This window comes from Crinia signifera, chromosome 6 (assembly GCF_055691185.1).
Source record: "Crinia signifera chromosome 6, ASM5569118v1, whole genome shotgun sequence".
NCBI lineage: Eukaryota > Metazoa > Chordata > Amphibia > Anura > Myobatrachidae > Crinia > Crinia signifera.
In genome coordinates, this window is record NC_139222.1 from 36,503,558 (window position 1) to 36,530,944 (window position 27,387).

Below are 27,387 nucleotides of genomic sequence, written 5' to 3' on the forward strand. Positions count from 1 at the left end.
ACGACTTCTTCAGGGGTATGACTAAAAGTGGTACAGAAAGAAAACAAGGGGCGTACTTTAAGTATTAAAGCACATTATGTCAATTGTAATACAAAGACATACAAGTTTACATTGTATACACCGGTGAGCCCAATGTTCAAGGACCGCATCCATACAGAAACCATTTAGTAGACCAAGCCAGATAGGCTTCCCCCAATAAATTGCCATCTTAGCGGTATGTAATTGGGTATTTTTTACATAAAAAAACTGTAAACGCCATTGTATTTAAATTACAATATAATGATGATTCTATGTTTTCAGGCCTTATGAGCCCAATTTTCTAGGATCTGATCCTTACTGAAGTTATCCAGCACACTTAGCCAAATTGGCTTCCCCCAAATTCATCATTTTAGGGGTACGTAACTCTCATTTAGAAACTCTAAATCATTTAAAAACTCTAAATCTAATAAATTGTAATTGTATCTCGGTTATAATATAGCGGTGATTTAACGCTTTCAGGTCCTGTGAGCCCTACACTCAAGGACTTAATCTTCACAGAAAATATCTAAAATATCTAATATACTTCCCCATAACTTTTCGCCTTACTGGTATGTAGTCTGGTTATGTGCCAGTCTTTATATCCTCATACATGCTCTTCCTCTCACGTTTATTCTTCATCTTTGTAATCATTGAATTTTTAATACCATTTAGATTTTATCGTTGTCCTGAATGAAATATTGGTTGCCGCACAGGCCTAATAATTATTTTTTTGGTATGTATACAATGTAAACTTGTATGTCTTTGTATTACAATTGACATAATGTACTGTAATACTTAAAGTACGCCCCTTGTTTTCTTTCTGTACCACTTTTAGTCATACCCCTGAAGAAGTCGTTCTGACGAAATGTGTTGGGTTTCAATAAAGAACTTTTATCTTGAACGGATTCCACATATTATTCGGGAAGGGGACAAAGAATTGTCAATTGAAATGTGATTGGTGTCTCATTTAGTAAATTATTGTATGATTGACTAGGTGGTACTAAGTCCAGTGCTCTCCAATAAATTTTTTTTCATATATATATATATATACTATATATATATATTCATAAAAAAATAATAAAATGTATAAATAATAATAAAAAAATAATAATATATTTAAAAAAATAATCCTAACAGCAATATAATAAATCTTACTTCGGGGATCTAGCGTGCACCCCACCCGAGTTTCTTTTTTCTTTCTTTTTTTCTTTAATATGAGTACACTACACACCAGAATGAAGACCCAGGAGTATGGCAGGGTACACATTAGAATGATTACCCAAGGCTATGGCTGTGTATACACTAGAACGAAGACCCAGGAGTATGGCTGGGTACACACTGGAATGATATTGGCACGACATGTAATTTCCAGACAACTAAGAAAAGCATATTGTATTATGCAGATCGTAGTGTAAAATCTCAGAGTGTAGGGCCATATTTATTACCTCCTACAGTATCTGTCTTTTAATACCAATAGTTGATTTTACCTATTGTCTGCAGGACTGCAGCCCCCCAGATAATGCACTGGCTACACTGTGACTGGCTAGAGGAAGTCCTACCTGTCAGTCACAGACACTATAGAAAGTCCTATTGGGAGCTACCAGAGCAGTCAGCAATAAGTAGAGAGCTGGCTTCCTGTAGGCCTCAATAGGCTGCAGTAGGTGTGGTCCATAGAATCTGTTGGACTGCACATTTCCGCAGTCCCAGAACCTGCTGGATCCCTTGCGCAGACCAGGGGCCAAATTAGCTAAGATGTTACTTGGAAATTGGTACTGTGAGGGAGCATGGACCCACTTCTTGGCACAATGCAAGTATAATCTGGGTGCAGGGCTTGCTGTGCAGGGCCACCCTGCCCCCATTCTGAATAGGCCTATGGTATTTAATAATATAGCAAAATGTGTCTTATCTGAAAATGTTCTCATTGTGTCCATCACGTAGGTGTGTGGGTCTTTGCATCATGTCATCCACAATAACCCTTTCAGGCTACAGGTTCTGGTGGACCAGTGGCCAGACTTCACTTCTGTCATATGTCGTCCGCCACTGGAGGTGAGTTAAAAAAAGAAACAAAGGTTTGTATCAGTGGTTCTTTAATTCAGTCCCATCATGTAGGTATGGTGATCGAATGGTACACTATTGATTCAATCAATGGTGTCATCGGTAGTTTGCATCGATGGCAGGAAACTGTTGATTGAAAACCTCTGTGGTTTGGGCCACTGACAGATGTGATTGTTGGAACACAGTAAGCCAGTCAGGGAAGTGGAAGGCTATGTGCCTTGCATTGATTGAGAAGCTAAGTACTGTGTGGCAGAAAAACATCAGACCTCTGCCATCATGTGTGACTGCCAACCATGGTGACTGCGGTCTGACCTATTTACTAAGTTAGCTAACTTCATTATAGAATACAGCAGTAATTTTTAAACTGGCGGGTCTATTTACTAAGCCCTGGAGATGGATAAAGTGAACGGAGATAAAGAACCAGCAGTTAGTCATACTGCTTCCATCCAGCTTGACAGATCACATACAGTATGCACAGCGAAACTGCCATTAAATTCATGTGAATCAAATGCAAACATTGATATGAACATTGTGTCAAAAGCATCGATGTTGGCAAAACATTTACCTCCACCATCAATGAGGTGAATAGGGGTGGACTAAATTGAAACCCCCATTAGCCATTTACCCGGAAGCATCGATGTATGCTACTCATTGATAGGCGATGGATAGCCCAACTGTGGTGTGTTACATCACCAAAGATAGGGAAAGCACACAAGCGATGGTAGCAACTATCCCAATCATGCAACTGAATAGCAAAACCATCATCTTCAGGATGAGTCCCAGTGTCTCAGGTATCTGCATTCTGAGCTGTTTGTCCTGTAGTGGATACTGTCCTAAAGATGTGGGAGGAGCTTCACCTGGTATAGTGGAGGAAGGTGGTGATAATTTACTTGTTACCCTAGCTCTCTTGTCATCTCCCGCCTTGACTACTGCAACATCCTTCTCTCTGGGCTACCTCTCACCCGCCTCGCACCTCTCCAAACCATTCTTAATGCTGCTGCTAGGCTCATCTTCCTCTCCCGCCGCTCTACCTCCGCCTCCCCCCTCTGTCTATCTCTTCACTGGCTCCCCATTCCTTTCCGAGTTCTCTTTAAACTCCTCACCACCACCTACAAGGCTCTCTCCTCCTCCACCGCTCCTTACCTCTCTTCACTGATCTCTATCCACACTCCCTCCCATCCTCTTCACTCCATCGCTGACCGCCGACTGACCTCTCACCTAATCACCTCCTCCCACTCCCGTGTCCAAGACTTCTCTCGCGCTGCCCCCCTGCACTGGAACAACCTCCCGCCACCCATCAGGCTTTCTGATTCCCTTACCTCCTTCAAGCGCTCCCTCAAAACCCACTTTTTTCGACTAGCCTATCCCTCCTCCTAACCTCTTTTGATCCTCCTATCCTGCCTCCGTTCCCCTCCGTTCCTACTTATCCTGTTGTTTTTCGTTCGTTCGTCCACCCACCTATTTTTAGTATGTTAACTCTTATGTGTAGGGTCCTCCTGCCTCACGTACTCACCCTACCTCTTTACCTCACCTGTCCTCCTGTTCTTCCCTTCCTCTACTTCATCTTCAGTCTCCTCGACAATTTTGACACCTACTTCTGAACTGATGCTGATTTTATTTCTACCGGCTATACCCCTATTTATACTGTATTTTTCAACACACCCTGTACGTTACCTTGTCATTTGTTTTTTGTTTGCTATGTACGCCGCTGCGGACACTTTGCGGCGCCTTATAAATAAACGTACTACTACTACTACTACTGCAGTGGGAAGTCAGTATCAACAATGTATAATGGCTGCATGGTTTATATTTGAAGATGTTCATGTGGCTTTAGTGGTCATTTCTAAACTCTCTCTCCCTCCCTAGGAAATGACAGACCCCTTGGATCCTTACACCAATATGTACTTTCTCTTCAGTAAAGACCCTCAGAGCCTGCACCAGATGCTCCACGATCCCCAGGCTGTAAACTGGAAGCAGGAGTTACAGATAAATGGTGAGCAGGGCCAGTGGCGTACGTTTGTCCCAGTTGCCCGAAGGCAAAACAAATATTGGTGCGGGTTGGGATCGTTTGGTCGAATGCATTATGGTCGAATGTCATTACATCGAATCCATTAGGTCGAATTGCTAAAAGGTCGACATGATTCTAGGTCGACATGGGAAAAGGTCGAAATGATTCTAGGTCGAAAGGTCATTAGTTCGACAGGTCATTAGGTCGACAAGGTCATTAGTTCGACATTGTCTAGGTCGACATTCACAAAGTCGACATGTGGTTTTTCACTGTTTTTTTACCTGAATGTCAACACAGTCGACATGGACACAGTTTAAAGTGCACTGCATCCCCTCGCATCGCTCGCTGCGCTCGCAATGCGTCGGGCACGGTGCCTCGCTACGCTCGGCACACTATTTTATTCTCCCACCACGCCCTAGTGGATGGTAGGGCATGAAATACCGCCTGTCAGCACATGTCGGCTCAAAAAACAGTGAAAAACCCCATGTCGACTTTGTGAATGTCGACCTAGACAATGTCGAACTAATGACCTTGTCGACCTAATGACCTGTCGAACTAATGACCTTTCGACCTAGAATCATTTCGACCTTTTCCCATGTCGACCTAGAATCATGTCGACCTTTTAGCAATTCGACCTAATGGATTCGATGTAATGACATTCGACCATAATGCATTCGACCAAATGACCGCATCCCATTGGTGCCCACCCCCCAAAACACACACCCACCACCTTCTATAAATGTGTGTGTATATATATATATATATATATATATATATATATATAAACAATCCAGAAAATATTTCTATACATCTTGTTACATTGCACCACATTTATTTACATTATCATTTATTTGAAACAAATACATTGCTTAGGAGTCATACCCAGGATTAGAACCTGTGACCGTTCTCACTGGAGGCGGACACCTTACCTATATTTACTTATTATAAGTTAGAAGTTCAATTTTTAAAAAAAAATAGACCAAAGAATGATGTCTCCGGCAGCAGGTGGCATGTGAGGGGGTGTGTCTTTGTTACACATCCCCTCGCATGTTAATGGCGGGACTCGCGGTGGTGGGGGGCGGATATTCAGTGGGGTAGCAGGGAGGGCTCTCTGGAGCTTGGTAAGCAGCTTACTGAGTAAACCAGAAGTAGGCCCATTATGTAATGGCATTACGGTGTGCGTAATCATGGTGTAGTGTGTCTACGGTGCTCCAGCTGGAACGGTGTCACTTATATCACTTTTATTGATAGGATCCCCCACACGTTTGTTGTCCAGGGCCCCCACTGACCTTAATTTGGCCCTGCTTAATAATAATAATAATAATAATATTATTAAGGTAAACAGTTAATTCCTATTAATGACTTATTAATATCCCTTTCATAGGGTGCCAGCCACAGTTGGGGGTGGTTCTTGAAGAGGTCAGTTCCACACATGGAAGCAAAATGCACACAACAAGTAACCTGCTCTACATGAGGGATGGGATTGAGGAAGATGAACTGAAGAACTGTACAGTAAGGTACGGTATAAATACACCATCTAAGACCATACTAAAGGGCAAGCTGCATAGAACAATGAGCTCATAAGAACGGTTAACATAAGGATGTCACTAAAACATTAAACTGTAATGTTGAGCTACCTTTTATATATGTGCATGCACATGTAGGGCGTCCTGTTTGGCCAGTATCCACTTTCATCCTTCAATTATGTGAATGGCTGTCAGGCTCGCCAAGATATCCGTCAGGCTGTGGGTGACACGGAGTTGAAGCTGTAGCTGACAGACAGTTGGGTAGAGACATCCCTCGCCCAGGGGCATCTTGCACCAGAGTGGCTTTGCAAGTGTAGCTACTTTCTGGACTTCCTGCCTGGTCCATGCCCATTAGAGGTACTTGTGTCCTACTCACCACCGCTGTTGGTATGCCAAGTAGAATAATGTCCCTCAGGCGATGTTGGAATGGTCTAATTTGGCTTTTGTCATCATCGTCCTCATCATGTCATCAATAATAACAACAAGGAAACTTGCATAAGATCTAACGGACATACAAAGATATACATACATCCAAGACTGGACGCATCGTTATGCACTAAACCAGTGGTTCCCAAACTGTGTGCCGCGGCTCCCTGGGGTGCCTCGGGACACATGCAGGGGTGCCGCGGGTTGGTGGTCAAGGACCAACTCAAATTATTAATGGTTAATTATTTATGAGCAAAACCAGTGCTGGTGGCTGCCAATCATAGAATGTGTACAAACAGAAGCAAATCCTGCCCTTTACCACATAACTGCCGCTAAGATTCGCATATAAACCCCATCTACTTAATTTTTTTGGGACCTAGGGGTGACGTGAAAAAAATTCTGATTCTCTAGGGTGCCGTGAATCAAAAAAGATTGGGAACCCCTGCACTAAACGTCAACTGAAGAAGGGAAATGAAATAATAAAATGAAGAGCGGAGCAATGTACTGATATTTTCTTAGCGAAAGAGACTATGGGCCTTATTCTGATCGGTGCGGCCCGATCAGAATATGCGGCCGCAACCGTGCAGGCGAATCCCCGCCTTCCATACGGATCGCCACCTGCCGTCCGTACGCGGATATGTGGCGATCCGCATGAAATTGGACGGGGATACGCCTCCTCCGTCTTGGGAGCAGCCCCTGCATTCGATGGTCGCCGAACATCGAATGCAGGGCCGCACGCTCCACCAGGTCCCGCAACACAAGACCACAGGGACACTTGTCCGTGTGAAATCATGTATGGGGGCGGGCAGCTGACATCCGGCGATGTCAGATGCCCGCCCCGTACCCACGTGTCACGGCCTCATTACCATGCATACGCCCCGCGTTTGCATGGGAACGCCCATGAAACGCGGGGCGTATGCATAGGGTAATGAGGATAAGTAGCCCCTCACGCCCCTCTACGCCCCCTGTGCGGCGTATAAAGAATCCGTGCGGCGAAATCGCCTGCACATGCGCAGAGTGACCTCTGCACATGCGCAGACGATCAACATCGGCGGTCCGTCCGCATGCGGGAATATCCGCACCGATCAGAATAAGGCCCTAAGGGCCTTATTCTAATCCACTCTTTCTGACAAAATCCTTCTTAGGTGGGCAAAACCATGTGCACTGCAGGTGGGGCAGATGTTACTTGTGCAGAGATAATTAGATTTGGGTGGGGTTTTACTTCAAAGTGAGATCTATATTGCAGTGTAAAAATAAAGCAGTCAGTATTTACCCTGCACAGAAACAAAATAACTCACCCAAATCTAATTATCTCTGCACGTTACATCTGCCCCCCCTGCAGTGCACATGGTTTTGTCCGTCTAAGAAGGATTTTGTCAGAAAGAGTGGATTAGAATAACCCCCTAAATGATGACTGATTAGAGACGGGGGTAATGGTAGAAGTAAAGAGTAAAGCTGGGTACACACTATGCAATATTATCAGTCAACAATATCATTAAAGATTTCACTTAAACTCCCCAGGAAGAATGAATCTAATGCTTAATACATTACCTTCCAGAGTAAACACACTCCTTGTAGCTTTAGTCAGTAGTCAAATGTATAGTACTGTATGCATTTTTTGTGTGTATATGTAGGTAATGATTTATTTGGTCTTTGAATGTAGCCAAGGTCATATCACATTTCTCAAGCCCAGAGCCATTTCTAGGGGAGGGCAAACCGTGCAGTCACATGGTGCACTCTGACCCCTGCTGCCAGTGGCCAGTAAAGCTGTGACATCACAGGTCACTCAGGCAACACAAAGTGCAACCGGCACATCAGTTTGGCCATGACTGTTTTCCAGTGTGACTTTACTGCAAGGGGCCTCTCCCTCCAAAGAATCCACCGTCCCCTGCACAGTATTCATTTATTTTCCCTCTGTTGTTTCCACAGCGATTTGCAGTTCTCTACACTCCGCCCTGATGAAGCCCGCTATGTTAATGCCGCCTGGGCATTAGGTGGGAATGACCGCAGTGAGCGTTATGTGGAACGATGCATCCAGAGTTTCCCCACCGTGTGTGCCAGGAAAGGTGGCGTGGGGCCGCCTGTTGCCTGGGTAATTAGTGAGCAGTCTTCAGAAATGCGTATGGGGTACACAGACAGTCTATACAGGAATCAAGGAATGTTTCGTACCATGATAGTTCGGCTTTCTACAATGGTGTATTCCGCGGGAGCTCCGCTCTACTGCCACGTGGCACCAGACAATAAGAGTAGTCAGGCGGCTACTCTGGCAGCAGGATTCCCACAAGTGGGCAGGTGGCAACAGTGGAAGTTCCAGCCATTGTGACATCCCTCCTGGTTCTTTATATGTCTTAGCAAATAATTCTGATCCTTTCATAAGGAATATGCCAAAACCTGGAATTGTTTTTGTGTCTTACAATAAATATTATCTTATTACATGTATAGATTCCTTCTGCGTTAAAGTGTAGCCCCCAGTATGCCTCAGTGAGCCGAAAGAAGTGGCGCCTTATAAAGATGAGCAGGTTCGATTCCGCTGCACCATTTTTTGGATCCAGAATGAGGCCGAACATCATCAACCCGCTGTCAGATTCTTGCGAGACTCGAACTCTATATATAAGTCTCAGTGATCAGCGCCATCTTCATTCCAGCTGTGGATTTCAGACAGCATGGATGGATGTGTCCATGCTGCCACTGCTGTGGGGCTGCTGACAAGGGGCTGCTGTGAGAAGGGGCTGTGGACCAGGGGCATATGAGGGGATGGCAAAAGTTCTAAGGGGCTGCTTTATAAAAAATGATATATATATAAATATATGTATGCTGTTTTGACAAAAGCCTGAATAAAGGCTGAAACGTTAACCTACAATAGGCAAGCGTCAGTCCTCATTATTTCAGACCCCAGTGCCGCGGTCCTCGCTGTGTTTGTACATTGACCCAGCTGCTGCAGGGTTCCTACTGAAGGCACGGGGCACAAAGAGCTTACTGGAGCTGAGTGCCGGCTACCCCGTCTACCTGAATATATATATATATATATATGGGTGTTAGGGACAGCACTCCAATCTGTACATCAATAAATGTGCTCCGGTGCCCATAGGGTAACCCAAAGGTTCCACAATATAGTACAGATTCAGCGTCACTCAGAGTCAGAATAAGGAGAATCACGCCGAAGCAGGGCCGGCGCCACCACTAGGCAGCTCTAGGCATTTGCCTAGGGTGCCGGCACCTGGAGGGCGGCAGTTCGCCCTTCACCCCCAGCATGGAGGGTTAGCGAACTGTGGTACCTGTGTAAAAAACTTGCGTCCCCGGCGTCCCTGCAGTGCTGGTGCGTGCAGGGGTGTCCGTGCCGCCGGGGGAACCTGCGGTGCTGTTATTGTGAATAAGCTGGCCGTGGCCGGCGGGGTCCCTACAGTTAATAGAAAATAACTAGCGCTATGCGCGGGGCGGCGCGGGAAGCGCTAGTTATTTTCTATTCACTGTAGGGACCCCGCCGGCCGCGGCCAGCTTATACACAACAACAGCGCCGCAGGTTCCCCCGGCGCACGCACCAGCACTCAGCAGGGACGCCGGGGACGCAAGTTTTTTACACAGGCCCAAGAGGTAATGGAGATGGAGTATTTATGTAGTGGTAGCCAGATAAAACATTGATTGATCAATTAAGAATCAAAATAAAAAACAAAACCGAAAGAAACTGTCAAAAAAGCATCTATCCCCGCAAGGGGATTTGTTGTGCTTGCCACGCTGTCTGAGTCCGGTCAGTCCGGATCCCGACGTCGGCATCATGACTGTCGGGATCCCAACTGTCGGAACCCTATACCACACCCGAAAGAGACAGTGTCCACTGCTAATGCTGCTTTGGCAATGGAAACACAGAGGAGGGAGGAAGGAAGCGGGCTGCAAAAATCTCTTACACCTGGAAAAGTACAGCCTTATCCAACTGTGATGGAGAGGAGACGTGACAGGGACAGCAAAACGGGCTTTCCAGTTGGTGTGATTGCACAGGGCGGGACAGCCTAGAGGTGGGACCAGCGGTACCTTCACTCAGCTGCTGCCCATTCCCATTCCAGCTCAAGGCTCCCCCACTGTGTGGGGAGAGACAATATGGGGACCATTGATCAGCGAGTGATAACATTAAATGCGGATGATAAATGTGCTCCAGCCAATCACTTCCTAACTGTCTTTTATCAAACACATATCAAGAGATCAAAAATGACAGTTAGGAGCTGATTAGCTGGAGAAACTCTTATCATATGCAACATGTTTTATCATCCACAAAGAGATTTATTATTGGTTGATAAATAAGCCCCTTAGTCTTCTTCGCTAGTGCTGTAAGGAGTTATTCTGCAGCTTTGAGCATCAGAAATACGCTCGGAACAACTATTCAGTGGATGTATTGAGACCCACCTTCCCGTCCCCTGGTATAAGTAATAATGGCATGAGTAATGACAGTAATGAGGGTGTAGATGTTCAATGTGCTTGACAAAAGTTGATAAATATCATCATGATGATAGTGTTTGTGTCAAATACTAACTGAAGCAACAATGTGGTAACCAGGTAAACTTCATACCTGCCCCTCATATGCTTCAGTGACTGGAGGAACAGTAACAGCCCTCCAAGCTCACACAACAAGCCATGAGATAGAGAGTGGAGACGTATTACTTTGGGACAGCACCCCGGAGAATACTCCTAGCTTTACCCAAGCTACCAAAACCGTTTGAAATTGTAACCAATGAAGGGTCAGATGCACTTAGCTTTAAAAGTGATAAAATGGAGAGTGATCAACAGCCAGCCAATCAGCTCCTGTCTGACATTTTTCAAAAACAGTCTGTGACATGGTAGGTAGGAGCTGATTGGCTGGCTCTTTATCACTCTCCATTTTATCACTTTTGAAGCTTAGGGCATCTGGCCCGAAGTGAGTTCAGACGTTTCCAGCCTTGGCAAAGTCACACCCTTAATTAAACAATTGGAAAAGCTGTAGGGAAGAGGCTGACACTGACTCAAAAAACTCTGAAAAAAATTCTGCCTTCTAAAGACATATCCCAAATCCCCTAGGAGAGTCCTAGGGTGGCGGTGGTTGTGATGCCGGACCTTCCCATCACTGTGAAGAGGTGGCTCCTTCCACCAATTGCAGTACGCCCTCTGCATATGCTGTAAGGATCATCCACAGACTAGTTCCAGATTTTATTAATGAAGGTGATGTTGTACACCAGGAGGAGGATATTGATGTAGCTGGCACTGAGGAGGAAGTTGTCGAGGAGGATGGAGACTTGGTTTGCTTAAATGAAGCACCAGGCGGGAATGAGGCACCTGGGGGGGAAAAGTTGTTGTCCATGGGATGAAAAAGCCCATCGTCATGCCTGGGCAGAGGACCAATAATTCCATCTCTATGGTCTGGAATTTTTTTTATCCGAATCCGGACAACAAATGTATTGCCATTTGTTGCTTATGTAAAACTCCAATAAGCAGGGGTAAGGATCTTGCCCACCTAGGGACATCCTCCCTTATATGTCACCTGAACAACCTTCATAAATCAGTGTTTAGTTCAGGAACTGCGGCTAGCAGTCCAGCGACACCTAAATTTCTTGGTCCTCCTTTTTGAGCCAAGCGACTGAAAAGCACACCACCAACTCCCTCCTCGTCAAATTCCTCCTCGATCCAGATCAGGGGCAGTCCTGCAGGCCATCTCACCTGCATGACTGACTCCATAGATTCCTCCGGAGGATCCTGCAGCGCTACGCCTACTACTACTGTCGCTGCTGTTGCTGCTCCTGAAAGTCAGTCATCAACCCAGAGGGGAAGTCGTAAGACCCACTACGTCTTTCACTAAGCAATTGACCGTCCAACAGTCGTTTTCCATGAGGATGAAATATGACAGCAGTCATCCTATGGCAAAGCGGATAACTGCGGCCTTGACAGCTATGTTGGTGTCAGACGTGCATCTGGTGTCCGCCATCAATGGAGTGGGATTTAAACGGTTGATGGAGGTATTGTGTCCCCGGTACCAAATCCCGTCTAGATTCCACTTCACTAGGCAGGCGATACCCGCGATGTACAGGGACATCAGAAAAAGTGTCCACAGTGCCCTGAAAAATGCGGCTGTACCCACTGTACACTTAACTACGGACATGTGGACAAGTGGATCAGGGCAAACTAAGGACTATATGACTGTGACAGCCCACTGGGTAGATGCATCACCTTCCACAGCAGCAGCATCTCCTGCACGCCAGCTCCTTCCAAGGCAGGCTACGCTGTGTACCACCGGTTTCAGGAAGAGGCACAAGGCCAACAACCTCTTAGAGACTGAGGGAAATCATCTCCCAGTGGCTTACCCCCCTTAGACTCTCCTGGGGATTTGTGGTGTCGGACAACGCCAGTAACATTGTGCGGGCATTAAACATGGGCAATTTCCAGCATGTACCATGTTTTGCCCACACAATAAATTTGGTGGTGCAGAATTTCAGAAAAAATGACAGGAGCGTGCAGGAGATGCTTGCGGTGGCCCGCAAAATTTGCGGACACATTCTGCCACTGCCTGCTGAAGACTGGAGTAGGAGCAAAAACTCCGCAACCTGCCCTGCCAACAGCTTAAACAAAAGGGTGGTGACGCGCTGGAACTCCACCCTCTATATGCTGCAGAGGATGGAGGAGCAGCAAAAGGCCATTCAAGCCTACACGGCCACCTACGACATAGGCAGAGGAGCGGGGCTGCACCTGACTCAAGCGCAGTGGAGGCTGATTTCCGTGTTGTGCAAGGTTCTCCAGCCGTTTGAGCTAGCCAGACGTGAAGTCAGTTCCGACACTGCCTGCATTAGTCAGGTGATTCTCCTGATCAGGCTGTTGTAAAAGCAGCTGGAGAAAGTGAAGGAGGAGCTAAAGCGTAGCGATTCTGCAAAGCATGTCGCTCTTGTGGATGAAGCCCTCCATACGCTTTGCCAGGATACGAGGGTGGTCAGTCTGTTACAGTCAGAGGAATGCATTTTGGCCACCGTGCTCGATCCTCGGTTTAAAGCGTATGTTGTGTCTCTGTTTCCGGCGGACACAAGTCTACAAAGGTGCAAAGACCTGCTGGTCAGGAGATTGTCATCTGAAGGGGACCGTGACACGGCCCCAGCTCCTCCTTCATTTTCTCCCCCACCAGTGCCTGTGAGGAAACAGCTGCGATTTCCCACACAACCCGCTGGCGGGGATGCAGGGCAGGCAGGAGGGAGTTTGGACATCTGGTCCGGACTCAAGGACCTGCCAACGATTGCTGACATGTCTACTGTCGGTGCATTTTATTCTGTCACCATTGAAAAAATGGTGGAGGATTACTTTGGTGACAGCATCCAAGTAGACATGTCAGACAGTCCTTACCTGTACTGGCAGGAAAAAAAGACAGTTTGGAAGCCCCTGTACAAACTGGCTCTATTTTACCTGAGTTGTCCCCCCTCCAGTGTGTACTCCGAAAGAGTATTTAGTGCAGCGGGGAACCTGGTCAGTGAGCGGCGACGGAGGTTGCTTCTGAAAAATGTTGAGAAAATGATATTTTTAAAAATGAATTATAAATTATTCAATGAAGACCAGGAATTGCCTCCAAAGATTATAACGGGACCTGTGATTGTGGAGTCCAGCGGGGAAGAATTGATAATCTGTGAGGATGAGTAAGTACACACTGAAGCGGGCGAGGAATCAGAGGAGGAGGAGGAGGAGGATGAGTGACGATGACATCTTGTTGCTGTAGAGCCAGTTTATACAGGGAGATATTATGATTTTTTTTTTTGTGTGGGGGCCCAAACAAACCAATCATTTCAGCCACAGTTTTGTAGGCACTGTTGCTGAAATGTTTGGTTTGTTAAAGTATGCATGTCCTATTTTCGCAACGTAATCGTGGGTGGGAGGGTCCAAGGACAATTCCATCTTGCATCACCATTCATTTTTCCTACTGCTGAGAGTCATTCATATGTGGGACTTGTCTTTTCAATGCATAAAACTGTTTGCATCCCACTAATGAAAGTAATTGATTGCTGCACCAATCGCCCACTGCTCCTCGGCTAGCTCTCACCCTGCATTAATGTGGGAGTCTGCCACTGCAGCTCTCACCCTGCATTAATGTGGGAGTCTTCCACTGCAGCTTTCACTTTTTTTTTTGAGCCTTGATACTTTTAGGGATGCTGTACTAGCCGACACCTTTAGGTGGACTCTGGTCTGTCTTGTATCCAGCACAGTAGTCTCGTGTGCATGAGATTGTTCTCTGTCCTTTTCTAGAATTGTGTCACCATCACCATCTTCATTCTTGGTGAGAATGTGATCTCCCTGACCCTTCTGGTCGGAACAGCTCTCCAGCTCATCCAGTACCTGTACTTCTTTAGAATAGAATAGAATCAACTTCATTAGCCATGTATGCTTGCGCGCCGCACACTAGGATTTTTTTGTGGATTAGTGCAGCATCAAGCAGGGATGAAAAGGGGGAGGGGAGACATTACATATATTACATAAAGACATTACAAGCTTTTCATTTCTAGCTACGACTATGGTGGTCAGGTCGCCAAGTAGGGACACATTGTTTGGCAGTTGATATTGGGATTGCATTCGCTTTGATTGGATTGTTCAGGTGATGGATGGCTAATGGAAAGAAGCTTCTTGCGGATCTGGACATTTTGACGGGGATGGACCTGAACCGCCTTCCGGATGGTAGAATGTCGAACAGGTTGTGACCAGGATGCAGCTTCTCCATTGCGATCTTCTCAGTGCGTTTCCTTACCCTGGATGAGAACAGATCCCTTATCGGGGGGAGGTCGGTCCCTATGATCCTTTCCGCAGTCTTCACTACCCTCTGTAGTTTTTGTTTGTCGATCTCGCTTGCGCAACCGTACCAGATTGTGATCGAGGAACATAAGTCAGACTCCACGATGGCAGTGTTGAATATGCACAGCAGCTCCTGTGGGATGTTGAATTTCCTGAGTTGCCTCAGGAAGAACAGGCGCTGTTGGGCCTTTTTGATGTTTGTGGTTATGTTTAATCACCATCTTCAGTCGCTGGACATGGTTGTCCCTAGGAATTTGAAGGATTCAACCCGCGACACCACTGCGTTGGCTATTGTTAGCGGGACTAGTGCATTTGTTTTTTTCCTGTAGTCGACAACCATCTCTTTTGGTGGGGTTTTTTCCTGTAGTCGACCACCATCATCTTTTGGTGGGGTTTAGATCGAGGTTGTTGCTGCTGCACCACTGTGTCAGCTTCTCCACTGCATGCCTGTACGCGGTCTCACCGCCATCCTTGATTAGGCCGATGATAGTGGTGTCATCAGCGAATTTGATGATTTTCACTGCAATCTGCATTCCAGTATCCCAGCAGCTGGCAAGTTTGGTCATTTCTCTTAGTTTTAACTCTGCTCATCATCAATCGTATCTTCTCAGTCAACGAGGAATTGCTCAGAATAAGTCCATTCACATTTTTAGAAATATGTCTATCCACAGGTTGTTCAGTCTGCCATTTGAGATTGGGATCGTCCAGCACGGAGACAAACTGCACATCAGGATCAGACAAGGTGTTAAACGGGGTTTCTACCTTGAATTTCTCAAATAATCCTATTGGGCCGCAACAATCATGTTTCTTTGGTGAAACGGCAGAGTTAGTGGGATTCACGTGGTATTCCATCTCTTGACTTTCTTTCATGATCTCCGCACCGCTGTCTCCGGGGCTGTCACTCAGCACCAAAAAGCTGCATTAGCGGCCGCTGTTCTGTCACGTGGATACATGGTGACTTGAGATCACGGGGTCTTCCTACTTCCCAAGATTAAATTTATTAATAAACCATGAATTTCTCAAATAATCCCATTGGGCCGCAACAATCACGTTTCTTTGGTGAAACGGCAGAGTTAGTGGGATTCACGTGGTATTCCATCTCCTGACTTTCTTTCATGACCTCCGCACCGCTGTCTCCGGGGCTGTCACTCAGCACAAAAAAGCTGCATTAGCGGCCACTGTTCTGTCGTGTGGATACATGGTGACTTGAATCCACGGGGTCTTCCTACTTCCCAAGATTACATTTATTAATAATAACACAATCAAGCCAGATATGGGTCTTATTGAATATTAAACTGACCAAAACAGATACACACTCGCAGAACAACTCTGTGCTGCACGAAACGCCCACCGCTCCTTGGCTGCACTGTGTAAACAGTGCACAATCAAGCCAGATAGGGGTCTTGGTACTTGTTTTGAAGTTGTAGCAGGGGAGTGCAGCTACTCGTTAAACCTTGATCGAAGATCAGTACTTGTCTTTCGGGTAAGAACATTCAAATCGACCAAGCGTGCAGCTTCGGTAGGGACGCATGTGAAGCAGTGATGAAAGGGAACAACCGCCTAGCCAGCTAGATAGCTGAATCCACCCTAGCGATCAATTGAGTGACAGAAGTAGCAGCCAGATAGCCCTCACATACCAGATAGGGGTCTTGTTGGCTGCTTACACGTACATGTACGGTTAGGTAGTAAGACACCGGTTGCTGAAAAGCGATACATCTCCAACCCAGGGGTCCTAGAGAGGTGGAGGAACTCTTCCATCTACCACCTTAAAATTGATTAGCCCCCTCCCCTCCACCCATTAGCCAATGATTTAAGAGACGACTGCTAATGAATAATATTCAAAAGATGAAACAATCAGATTAAATTAATTAATAATAATCATAATCACATTGGTAATAAATTAATAATAATCATAAAATTAAACAATCAGATCATTAAATAAATTAATAATAATCATAATCACAATCAAGCCAGATAGGGGTCTTGTTGAATATTAAACTGACCAAAACAGATACACACTCGCAGAACAACTCCGTGCTGCACGAAACGCCCACCGCTCCTTGGCTGAACTGTGTAAACAGTGCACAATCAAGCCAGATAGGGGTCGTGGTACTTGTTTTGAGGTTGTAGCAGGGGAGTGCAGCTACTTGTTAAACCTTGATCGAAGATCAGTACTTGTCTTTCGGGTAAGAACATCCAAATCGACCAAGCGTGCAGCTTCGGTAGGGACGCATGTGAAGCAGTGATGAAAGGGAACAACCGCCTAGCCAGCCAGATAGCTGAATCCACCCTAGCGATCAATTGAGTGACAGAAGTAGCAGCCAGATAGCCCTCATATACCAGATAGGGGTCATGTTGGCTGCTTACCCATACATGTACGGTTAGGTAGTAAGACACCGGTTGCTGAAAAGTGATACATCTCCAACCCAGGGGTCCTAGAGAGGTGGAGGAACTCTTCCATCTTCCACCTTAAAATTGATTAGCCCCCTCCCCTCCACCCATTAGCCAATGATTTAAGAGACGACTGCTAATGAATAATATTCAAAAGATGAAACAATCAGATTAAATTAATTAATAATAATCATAATCACATTGGTAATAAATTAATAATAATCATAAAATTAAACAATCAGATCATTAAATAAATTAATAATAATCATAATCACAATCAAGCCAGATAGGGGTCATGTTGGCTGCTTACCCGTACACCGGTTGCTGAAAGCGATACATCTCCAACCCAGGGGTCCTAGAGAGGTGGAGGAACTCTTCCATCTGCCACCTTAAAATTGATTAGCCCCCTCCCCTCCACCCATTAGGCAATGATTTAAGAGACGACTGGTAATAAATGAATAATAATCACAAGATTACATTAATTAATAATAATCATAATCACACAATTAAGCCAGATAGGAGTCTTGTTGGATGTTAAAGTGATTGAAACAGTTACACATTTGCAGACAAACTCTGTGCTGCACAAAATGCCCACCGCTCCTTGGCTGCACATGGTAAACAGTGCACGATCAAGCCAGATAGGGGTCTTTTTGGGGCCTAGTTTTTTAAACTGCCATCCTGTCTGCCGCTGCAGTGCCACTCTTACATGAGCCATGTGTTTGTGCTGCACACTTGTGTGGCTTAGCATAGTTATCCAGCTACCTCGGTGCAACCTTTTGCCCTAAAAACACGAAAAGTGGCTGGTGCACATCCCTAATTATTATACAGCCTTCAGAAGTCACAAGGGTTTGTACTCCATTAGTAAAGTAGTGGTCCTCGTTATAAAACACCAAGCACCAAAGATGTTTGGAACCTGCATTGTAGAACTACCAATATGTATATTGTATACCAGAGTTGCCTACTTTTAGGGAGAGGGCAGCCAGCTAGACAAGGAAGAGGGTGGCCAGCTGACAGAGGCATAACTAATATTGTGGCGCCCCCCCGCCAAAAAATTACCTTACCCCTCCGCATGCTGCCGCCGTCGCCGCATTCAGTCCGCACCGCAGATAGCCTCCGGGCTCCGTCTCCTGCAGTAATGAAAAATGACACGACAAAATGGCTGCCCCCGTACAGCAGACAGTTTTTTTAGGGATGTTAGAGGAGGCGGCGGCCTCCTCTAGCATCCTTAAAAACTGTCTGCTATTAGGGGGCAGCCATTTTGTCGTGTCATTTTTCATTACTGCAGGAGACGGAGCCCGGAGGCTATCTGCGGTGCCGGACTGAATGCGGTGGCGGCGGCATGCGGAAGGGTAAGGGGGGGTCTGACCAGAGTGCTCGGGCACCGGGGGCGCCCCGCTGGCGCTTGCTCCCCCAAGCAGCCGCGGTGGCTGCCTTACTGTAGCTACGCCTCTGCCAGCTGACATGCCGTGAAAGGGACGGGGCCAGAGGTGGGGCTCAAACGCTGTGCTGTGTATGGGCTTGGCCATTGCAATTGCGGAATTGCAGGAGACTGGGGGGATTTGCTCACCTTCCCAGGAGCGGGAGGCAGACCGATTCTGGGAGCATCGCGGCCATTCCGGAAGGGTAGGTAACCCTGTTGTATACTGCTTATAAAGATGCTCTATATCAGGGCTGGGCAACACCAGCCTTCCAGATGTTGACGAACTACACATCCCAGGATGCTTTGCATTAGTTTTGCTATGTGTCCATGCTGAAACTGATGCAAGGCATGCTGGGATGTGTAGTTCATCAACATCTGGAGGGCCGGTGTTGCCCAGCTCTGCTCTATATACTGTTTTGCAGCTTTTTAAGTGCTTCACTGCATTGTATATGATGTAGTATTCCATATTCATTGGTGAATCGATAATGGGTGCAGGGCAGTGGTGGCTCCAGGGGGGGGGGGGGGGGAGAGACAGCAACTGCCACCAACTGCCGTTCCAAACAGACAGTGGGTGTGGATCCCCTATTTGCATTTTGGACTGTGCTGCAGCACAAAAACCCATGTCGACCTCGCGACCTGTCGACGGAAAGTCATGTTGACTGTTTCACCTGTACATTCTATATGTCGGTATTTTGACCTTGTCGGGATTTTAAATGTCGGGATTTTGTCCTTGTCGGTATTTTGACCGTCGGGATTTGACTGCATCCCTAGTACTGTATGCATTTTCTATCATTAGGGAGAACAGAAAAATGTCTTCTCTGAACACCAGCAAAACATTAATCGGGATAAGCACCGATACGTATAGAGATGCTCATCTGATTCATGTTTGGTTTCAGCAGAATCAGGATCTGGCTTGTGAATTCAGCAGTGACAGCCAGGCAATGATAAGGCAGAAGCGGGCCCATAAAATAATCCAGAGGTCTATACATAAATAATCCAATTAGCAGGTAAAGAAGAGACGAGGAAAACTTTCTTTTTAATTGAGCCACATATCCTAACCTCTAGACCAGTGAGGGTATTTGAATATGTGCATAGACATTATATATAATACATTGGACAGAAACACAGGCTTATACTGTATGTGCAGTGTGCGGTATATACTAATAATATAGATTGTAAGCTCCACTGGGGCAGGGATTGGTGTAAATGTTCGAATATTCTCTGTAAAACGCTGCGGAATATGTGTGCGCTATATAAGAAACTGCTAATAAATAAATACTGTATACTGTAGGTCAGAACTCACAGGTTTTTATATAGAAGACAAGAATACAATACACACATGGTTGCTCTCAGAAATTGTCATCTGCTTGTCACACATGTCCTTATGCACAGCTTGTCACACATGTCCTTATGCACAGTTAGTGCTCATTATTCACTTTATGCAACAAAATATTGGTAAATCACATTATGTCACCCAGTAGTGACCCTTATTCACTCAGTAGTGCCGCTTATTCACATTATGTCACTCAGAAGTGCCCCTTATTCACATTATTCACTCAGTAGTGCCGCTTATTCACATTGTCACTCAGAAGTGCCCCTTATTCACATTATTCACTCAGTAGTGCCGCTTATTCACATTATGTCACTAAGTAGTGCACCTTATTCACTCATTAGTGCCATTTATTCACATTATGTCACTCAGAAGTGTCCCTTATTCACATTATTCACTCAGTAGTGCCGCTTATTCACATTATGTCACTCAGAAGTGCCCCTTATTCACATTATTCACTCAGTAGTGCCGCTTATTCCCATTATGTCACTCAGAAGTGCCCCTTATTCACATTATTCACTCAGTAGTGCCGCTTATTCACATTATGTCACTCAGAAGTGCCCCTTATTCACATTATTCACTCAGTAGTGCCGCTTATTCACATTATGTCACTAAGTAGTGCACCTTATTCACTCATTAGTGCCTCTTATTCACATTATGTCACTCAGAAGTGCCCCTTATCACATTATTCACTCAGTAGTGCTGCTTATTCACATTATGTCACTCAGAAGTGCCCCTTATTCACATTATTCACTCAGTAGTGCCTCTTATTCATATTATGTCACTCAGTAGTGCACTTTATTTACATTATGCCACAGTACTGCCACCTGTGAGGTGTCTTCAGCAGTGCTCCCTACATGTCCCCCTATGCCCCTTTTGCCCACAGCTTTTGTGGCATGCCCCATCCAAAGCAGCATGCTTTTCCTATGCTACCCTGTTTACCCAAAATGTCCCCAGAATATCCCAAAATTGCCCTGTGTTCCCGAAATTCACTAATATATCTTCTGTGCCCCAAATGGTGCCAACGTCTGACCCCCTAGCAGTGTGTTCCTTACATGTCTGTCAGTTTCATACCTTAGTCTCCTCCAAGATAGTGAAAGAAGCAGCCTGAGTCAGCAGAAACTGTGTATACTTAATATGAGCTGTCACATGGTCTGATCATATGATTTGATGACTCATGATAATTTTAGAAGGTACATTTACTAAAGGAGATCTATCTGCTTCCATACAACCACCCATGGCTTCAGCCTGCTAGCCAATAGGTATCAGCCTTAATCTTATTGACTGCTGCACGTCACTCTGATCAGTTTGCAAAACAGTTTGGCTGCAGCCTGCTAGTTGAATAACGCGGCGGGGACCATCGGCGAGGCGGCGGGACTCGCGGGGAAACCCGTCATAAGGGGCCGCACGTGCATCTCGTGCGCACACGTCCCCTTCCGGTGGCTGGCAGGGGCTGGCGCGTGGCAAATCCACCGCAAACCCCTGCAATGATGAGCTGTGCTACATCTGTAGAAGATGTCCATGTAGACTGTGTCAACTTTCGTGACAAAAATGGGAAAAACCCATGTCGATCTTTTGACTGTCAATCTTCCCAATGTCGACCTAATGCTTGTGTCGGTTGGTTGCTATCTGTAACATCCCATCTTCAATAGAATTTCCACCTTAGTAAAATTACCCCCATGTATCTGAATATAAAGAATTATGCATATATCTATTATTAAGGATTTCATACAAGTACTTGTATAATCTCACTTGTTATTTCTGCCTGATATAATTACTGATTTATTGCATCTATTATGATTCCATTGTCTATTGCATATATTTCTGTCTCTGCACTACCCCCTAGTGGAGCCCCAATCTCATATGATCCCCTCTGTCCTTCCCCCTGTTCTCCTCATCTGCCCCTACTTTCAGAAGCATTGTTCTCCCTCCCCTATATCTTATATCTGCACCTGCTCTGTTGTTCTTTTTCCATGTATACGATGCATTTTATATCATTTCTTATACTAATATATCCAGCATTGTACAGACTGATGGAGCCTTATAAACAACGTTGATGATGATTAGGATGGAGAAGAGCTACAGCAGGTCCATAGGGTCAGTGAAGTAGGTTCTCCAATGTCACGTAAGATAGACCAAGATGGCGCACACAGACTCTCCCTACGTTTGGTGGCTCATTGCTCTAATCAGTGTCTGTCTTTATATCATGCACTCAATAAGTTGACAATCACTACTGTATGTCAGTATTCATATTGTGGGCCCTGGGATGGTTAAAAGTTGACCATTACTATCTCGACCTCCAAAAATTGTTGATATGGTCAAGAAGATGTCAACTTTAGCATTAGACATGACTTACTAGAATATAACATTGCCAACATTCTGATTGTTGACTATTGGAACTTAGGAGTGTGCTGCAGCCCCACCCCTGGATACACCACTGGTTGTTACCCACATGCAGCCACACTATGGGCTACACTTTAGCTCAGAGGGGACTATACATTTACTAAGATTTATGTTTATTGTAAGACTCTTCAAATAAAATCAGTTTCTTGCCATATTCCTTTCTAAAGGTTTAGAGATATTTTATAATAAATATAAAGAACCAGGAGAGATGTCACACCGGTTGGAACCTCCACTGTTGCCACCTGCCCAAATGTGAGAATCCTGCTGCCAGATTAGCCGCCTGACTACTCTTATTTTCTGTAGCCACGTGACCATAGGCTGGGGCTCCCGTGGAATGCACTGTAGTAGACAGCCTAAAAATCATGGTACGAAACAATCCTTGACTTCTGTAGTGTCTGTCTATGTACCCCATGCGCATTTCTGAAGACTGGTCACTCGCTATCCAGCCAACAGGCGGTCCCACGCCTCCTTTCCTGGCAGATATGGAAGGGAACGTCTGGATGCATCGTTCCACAAAGCGTTTACTGTGGTCATTGCCACCAAATGCCCAGAATGCATCAACAAGGTGTGCTTCGTCAGGGCGGAGTGTAGAGAACTGCAACTCGCTGTGTAACACAGAGATAAAAACAGAAAATGTAATTATTAGTGAGAAGGGCTATAATAAATTGGGAGCAATGTGATTTGTTACCTACATATACACACAATATTCATAATGAGGAAGATTATTGTATTGCTATTGGCTAAACGTAAAACGGATGTGTTTACTCTCAGTATAATGTGGTACCCATTCTGGGCACAGATAATTTCGGTTTAGTAGACATCTTAGAGGTGAGATGACAGCTCCAGCGGATCTTCCTTCTTCTCTGGCAATGAACACAGGAACCCTTCTAAGGCTGTAGCGGAGAGGCTAGTCCCAAACTCACAGTAAAATGGTATAAAGGCCCTTATTCAGATCTGATTGCAGTAAAAATTTGTTTGAAAAATGGGCAAAACCATATGCACTGCAGGTGGGGCAGATGTAACATGTGCAGAGGGAGTTACATTTGGGTGGGGTGTGTTGAAACTGAAATCTAAATTGCAGTGTAAAAATAACGCAGTCAGTATTTACCCTGCACAGAAACAAAATAACTCACACATGCACTTTTATACAAGGAGCTGATAAAACAGTTTTTGCCCTGATTTGTAAACACCTAAGGACAAGACTTTTCGTAATCCTTTGGAGTACTTGTTGAGGATTCCATCCTCTAGAATAATTGATTTATTCTGGTTCTCACTGCCCATGGAACCATAATGACAAAAAAGGTGACTTCTTCTTTACTCACTTTAATAATTGTATTCTTATTTACTGGCTTTAATAATTCCTTCTTTGAGCAGGTAGTAGAGATTTACCCAAGTGAGAAGGGTGAATTTCTAATACCTGCTCACAGAAGGAATTATTAAAGCCAGTAAAGAAGAATACAACATTAATTTAGTTTATTGAGCAAGATATTACAGGGTTCCATCTCATCATCCATAATCCAATGGCAGAAATGATTGTTTATTGAATATTAAAACTATTAAAGAAGATACATACATTTTCAGTCAAATCCTTGAAAGGATCATTGAAGATCTGTATAATAAATTCATAACCCTGATGAAGTCTCGTAATGAGACAAAACGCGTTGGTTTACGTCATCAATAATCTAAAGAATACTGCTTCTTTGACAAGAAATTCACATAGAAAAATTGTTTTAAAAACTGTTTTAATAAATGTTTTATATATAAAAAGGAATTTTGTATATTTGTAAGTATTATAGGCGACAACCCTTTGTACAATAACCACTAGTGCAATTCTGGGGATTGTGTGTTTTTATATATATATATAGACTTCTGTGGGGTAATATATATATATATATATATATATATATGGCTCACTCCCACGGCGGCACTCCAAGGACGAAATAAAAAGTCGACACACACTGTATGTGTTCAACGTTTCAGTGCTGTGCACTTTTATCAAGAACTTGATACACTGTACTTGATAAAAGTGCACAGCACTGAAACGTTGAACACATACAGTGTGTGTCGACTCTTTATTTCGTCCTTGGAGTGCCGCCGTGGGAGTGAGCCATGGATACCTGACTTCAGGTTTTTTCTGGAAGGCACCAGGCAAGATACAGCACAAAGCACTTTGGAGTGCCGGCCAGACGCCCGGTATATATATATATATATATATATATAAACTTCTGTGGGGTAATGTCCTTTCATGGGAAGAAAAAACAGCCTTGAAACGCTTAGGAGAATGCAGGGACGTCATTTTTAGGCCGGCGGACAAAGGGGGCGGTTTAGTCGTCCAAAACTTGAATGATTATATGGAGGAAATCCAAAGACAATTGGAAGACGAGGACACTTACTCACCCCTACAAGGGGATCCAACAAAGTCATACAAACAAGAACTGGACTCAATTCTGAACCTTGCATTGGAGGAAGGCCACATTTCCAATAAAACACACAAAGCATTACTTCAACCTCACCCAGTGGCCCCCATCTTGTTTACAGTTCCTAAAATCCATAAGGACGCCCTCCACCCCCCCCGGACGCCCTATAATCTCGGCACGCAATTCATTATACCAACCCATTTCACAGTTTCTGGACATTATTTTACAGCCTTTGGTTATCAAACAACCCACCTTTGTAAAAGACACAACAGATTTTTTGAATAGATTACGGCACCTCCCATCAATCCCGGATGGCAGCATTTTGTGCACTCTAGATGTCTGCAACCTCTACACAAGCATACCACACCAAGAGGGTCTCAGAGCTTTGCACGATTTTCTGATAAGGGAGAAATCAGAGGAGTTAAACCTGGATCTGTTTATTCAATTACTGGAATTGACATTAACCAGGAATTATTTCCTATATGACGGAAAATTCTATGTAAAGCGGAGGGGGTGTGCCATGGGCAGCAACGTGGCACCCTCCTTCGCCAATACATTTATGTTCAAAGAAGAGGAGACCAGCTTCTTCACAGATCCCACAATCAAATCGTCGATACTCATATATACTAGATTTATCGACGATATCTTTATGATCTGGACTGGAGGGGAGATCCTGTTGTCCAAACTTATGGAGGACATCAATAAAAATGATCCGATCATCAAATACACCTCCCAATGGAGTTATGAAACTATCCACTATCTGGACGTCACCCTGAGACTCACAGGAGGGAAGATTCAAACAACAGTGTACACAAAACCAACCGATCGGAACAACTTACTCAGAGCTAACAGCCACCATCCTAAATCTTTATTGAAGGGTCTTCCCAAATCACAATTCATCAGAACAGCAAGAATTACAAGCGAGCCGCCAGAAATTGAAGGAGCACTGGACACCATCACCAAGAAATTCATGGAGAGAGGATATGATCAGAAATCCCTACTTAAGATCAAGGAAGAGGTGAAAAATATCCCAAGAGATACTTTATTGACACCCAAGGTCAAAGACATCAAACAAGTAATCCCCTGGAGAAACACTTACAACACATCGAGTCCCGTAATACAACGTGCAGTAAGAGCCTTGTGGCCTATTGTCAAAACGGACAAGGACTTACCGATGTTTAAACACCAGAGACCCATGTCCTGCTTCATGAGAGCCCGTAACATCAAAGATATCATTGTCCATGCAGACATTACAGGGTTCAAAAATTCAGCCAGCAACAGTCACTTTTTAACAAAGGCCCCAGGCTGCTATAAATGTTTGTGATGCGAGACCTGCAAGTTTATGATGGTGGGACCACATTTCAGGCACCCCCACAAAGCTACAGATGTAAAAATAAACCATGTACTCACCTGTTCCAGTACACACATAGTGTACATTATTGTGTGCCCCTGCAACCAATATTACGTAAGCAAAACAACCCGAACCATGAAAGAACGCATGGCGATGCATCATCGCACATCGATCAAGCAGGCATTATCAGGAAAGAGTATAGACCAGCCTGTAGCCAAACATTTCAAAGACAAAGGTCACACTATGGCTCAATTGAAGTACATGGCGATCGACCATATCCGCCCTTCAATACGAGGGGGTGACCGAGGCAATAAATTGCTTCGATTGGAGGCCAGAAAAATCTTTACTTTAAACACCATACATCCGAATGGACTGAACGAGCGGATGCCTTGGAATGTGTTTTAAACACTGCCTGTTTATGGCGACATATACCCCCCTCCCTGTCCAGCACCCTAACCTCCCATTCTATCACCCTTTCAAGAAGACAACGCAGAGCTATCAATGACCACAAGTATTACAGGACTCTTATCCCCGCAATCCCTTGTGCTTCAGCATTTGTTTCCATTAACAACGCAACAGCTGATTGATCCATCCCCGCACAGTTGACATAAACTCTATGGGACTTATTCTAGCTTTTTAAGTACATCCACAACTGTGATTTTGCATATTTTTAATCCATGTTTTATTATCACTCTTCATTTACTTTTCACTACACATGTACCTGTTCGGCTTAAACAGCCCAACAGCCTCTTGATACCTCACGTCCATCACTTGATAGCAAAACATAATGGACAGCTATTCTTTTAACTGCACATCCACCATCTTTAACTTCATATTTTGTTGAAAGTTCATTCACGTGTTTTGCAGACGCACGGCAGCTCCAGACAAAGGACGCTGGCGTCCAGGAGGTTACCACGACAACCAGGCGGTATCTATGGCAACCGGACGCACCCGTCTCTGTCGATTCTCCCAACCCGTGTACCCGGAAGCACTGGGAGGCAGTTCAGCCGGAAGTGCCAGGAGCCTGATGAAAATGCACCTGCATTGAAACGTCGCTGTTTGTCTCAATAAAGAATTGAAAATCTACAAGTTTGGAGTGCCGCGTCATTACCCCACAGAAGTCTATATTACCCAAGGACGAAGGCAACCAACCAGCAATTTACTTGGAGGTTGTGCCCGGCCAAATTCACAAGTCTATATATATATATATATATATATATATATATATATATATATATATATATATCTCCTATATATTTGGCTACAT

At 44.9% G+C, this 27,387-nt stretch overlaps 2 protein-coding genes across 6 annotated transcripts in view; one reads left to right on the forward strand and one right to left on the reverse strand.

Annotated features, from left to right (window-relative positions):
* The window catches only part of LOC146007547 (glycine N-acyltransferase-like), a 53,025-nt gene extending 44,559 nt beyond the window's left edge, over window positions 1-8,466 (forward strand). For 3 of the 5 annotated variants that reach the window (XM_083145993.1, XM_083145992.1, XM_083145990.1), the window contains exons 3-6: window positions 1,957-2,064; window positions 3,940-4,066; window positions 5,466-5,598; window positions 7,963-8,466. In XM_083145993.1, the coding sequence (XP_083002119.1) occupies window positions 1,957-2,064; window positions 3,940-4,066; window positions 5,466-5,598; window positions 7,963-8,356 (762 nt within the window). In that variant the 3' untranslated portion in view covers window positions 8,357-8,466. The remainder of the gene's footprint in view (window positions 1-1,956; window positions 2,065-3,939; window positions 4,067-5,465; window positions 5,599-7,962) is intronic. The other 2 variants (XM_083145995.1, XM_083145994.1) reach the window with 1 other exon arrangement.
* Window positions 1-27,387, reverse strand: part of LOC146007545 (uncharacterized) — a 125,112-nt gene that overhangs the window by 79,144 nt on the left and 18,581 nt on the right. The window lies entirely within an intron of this gene.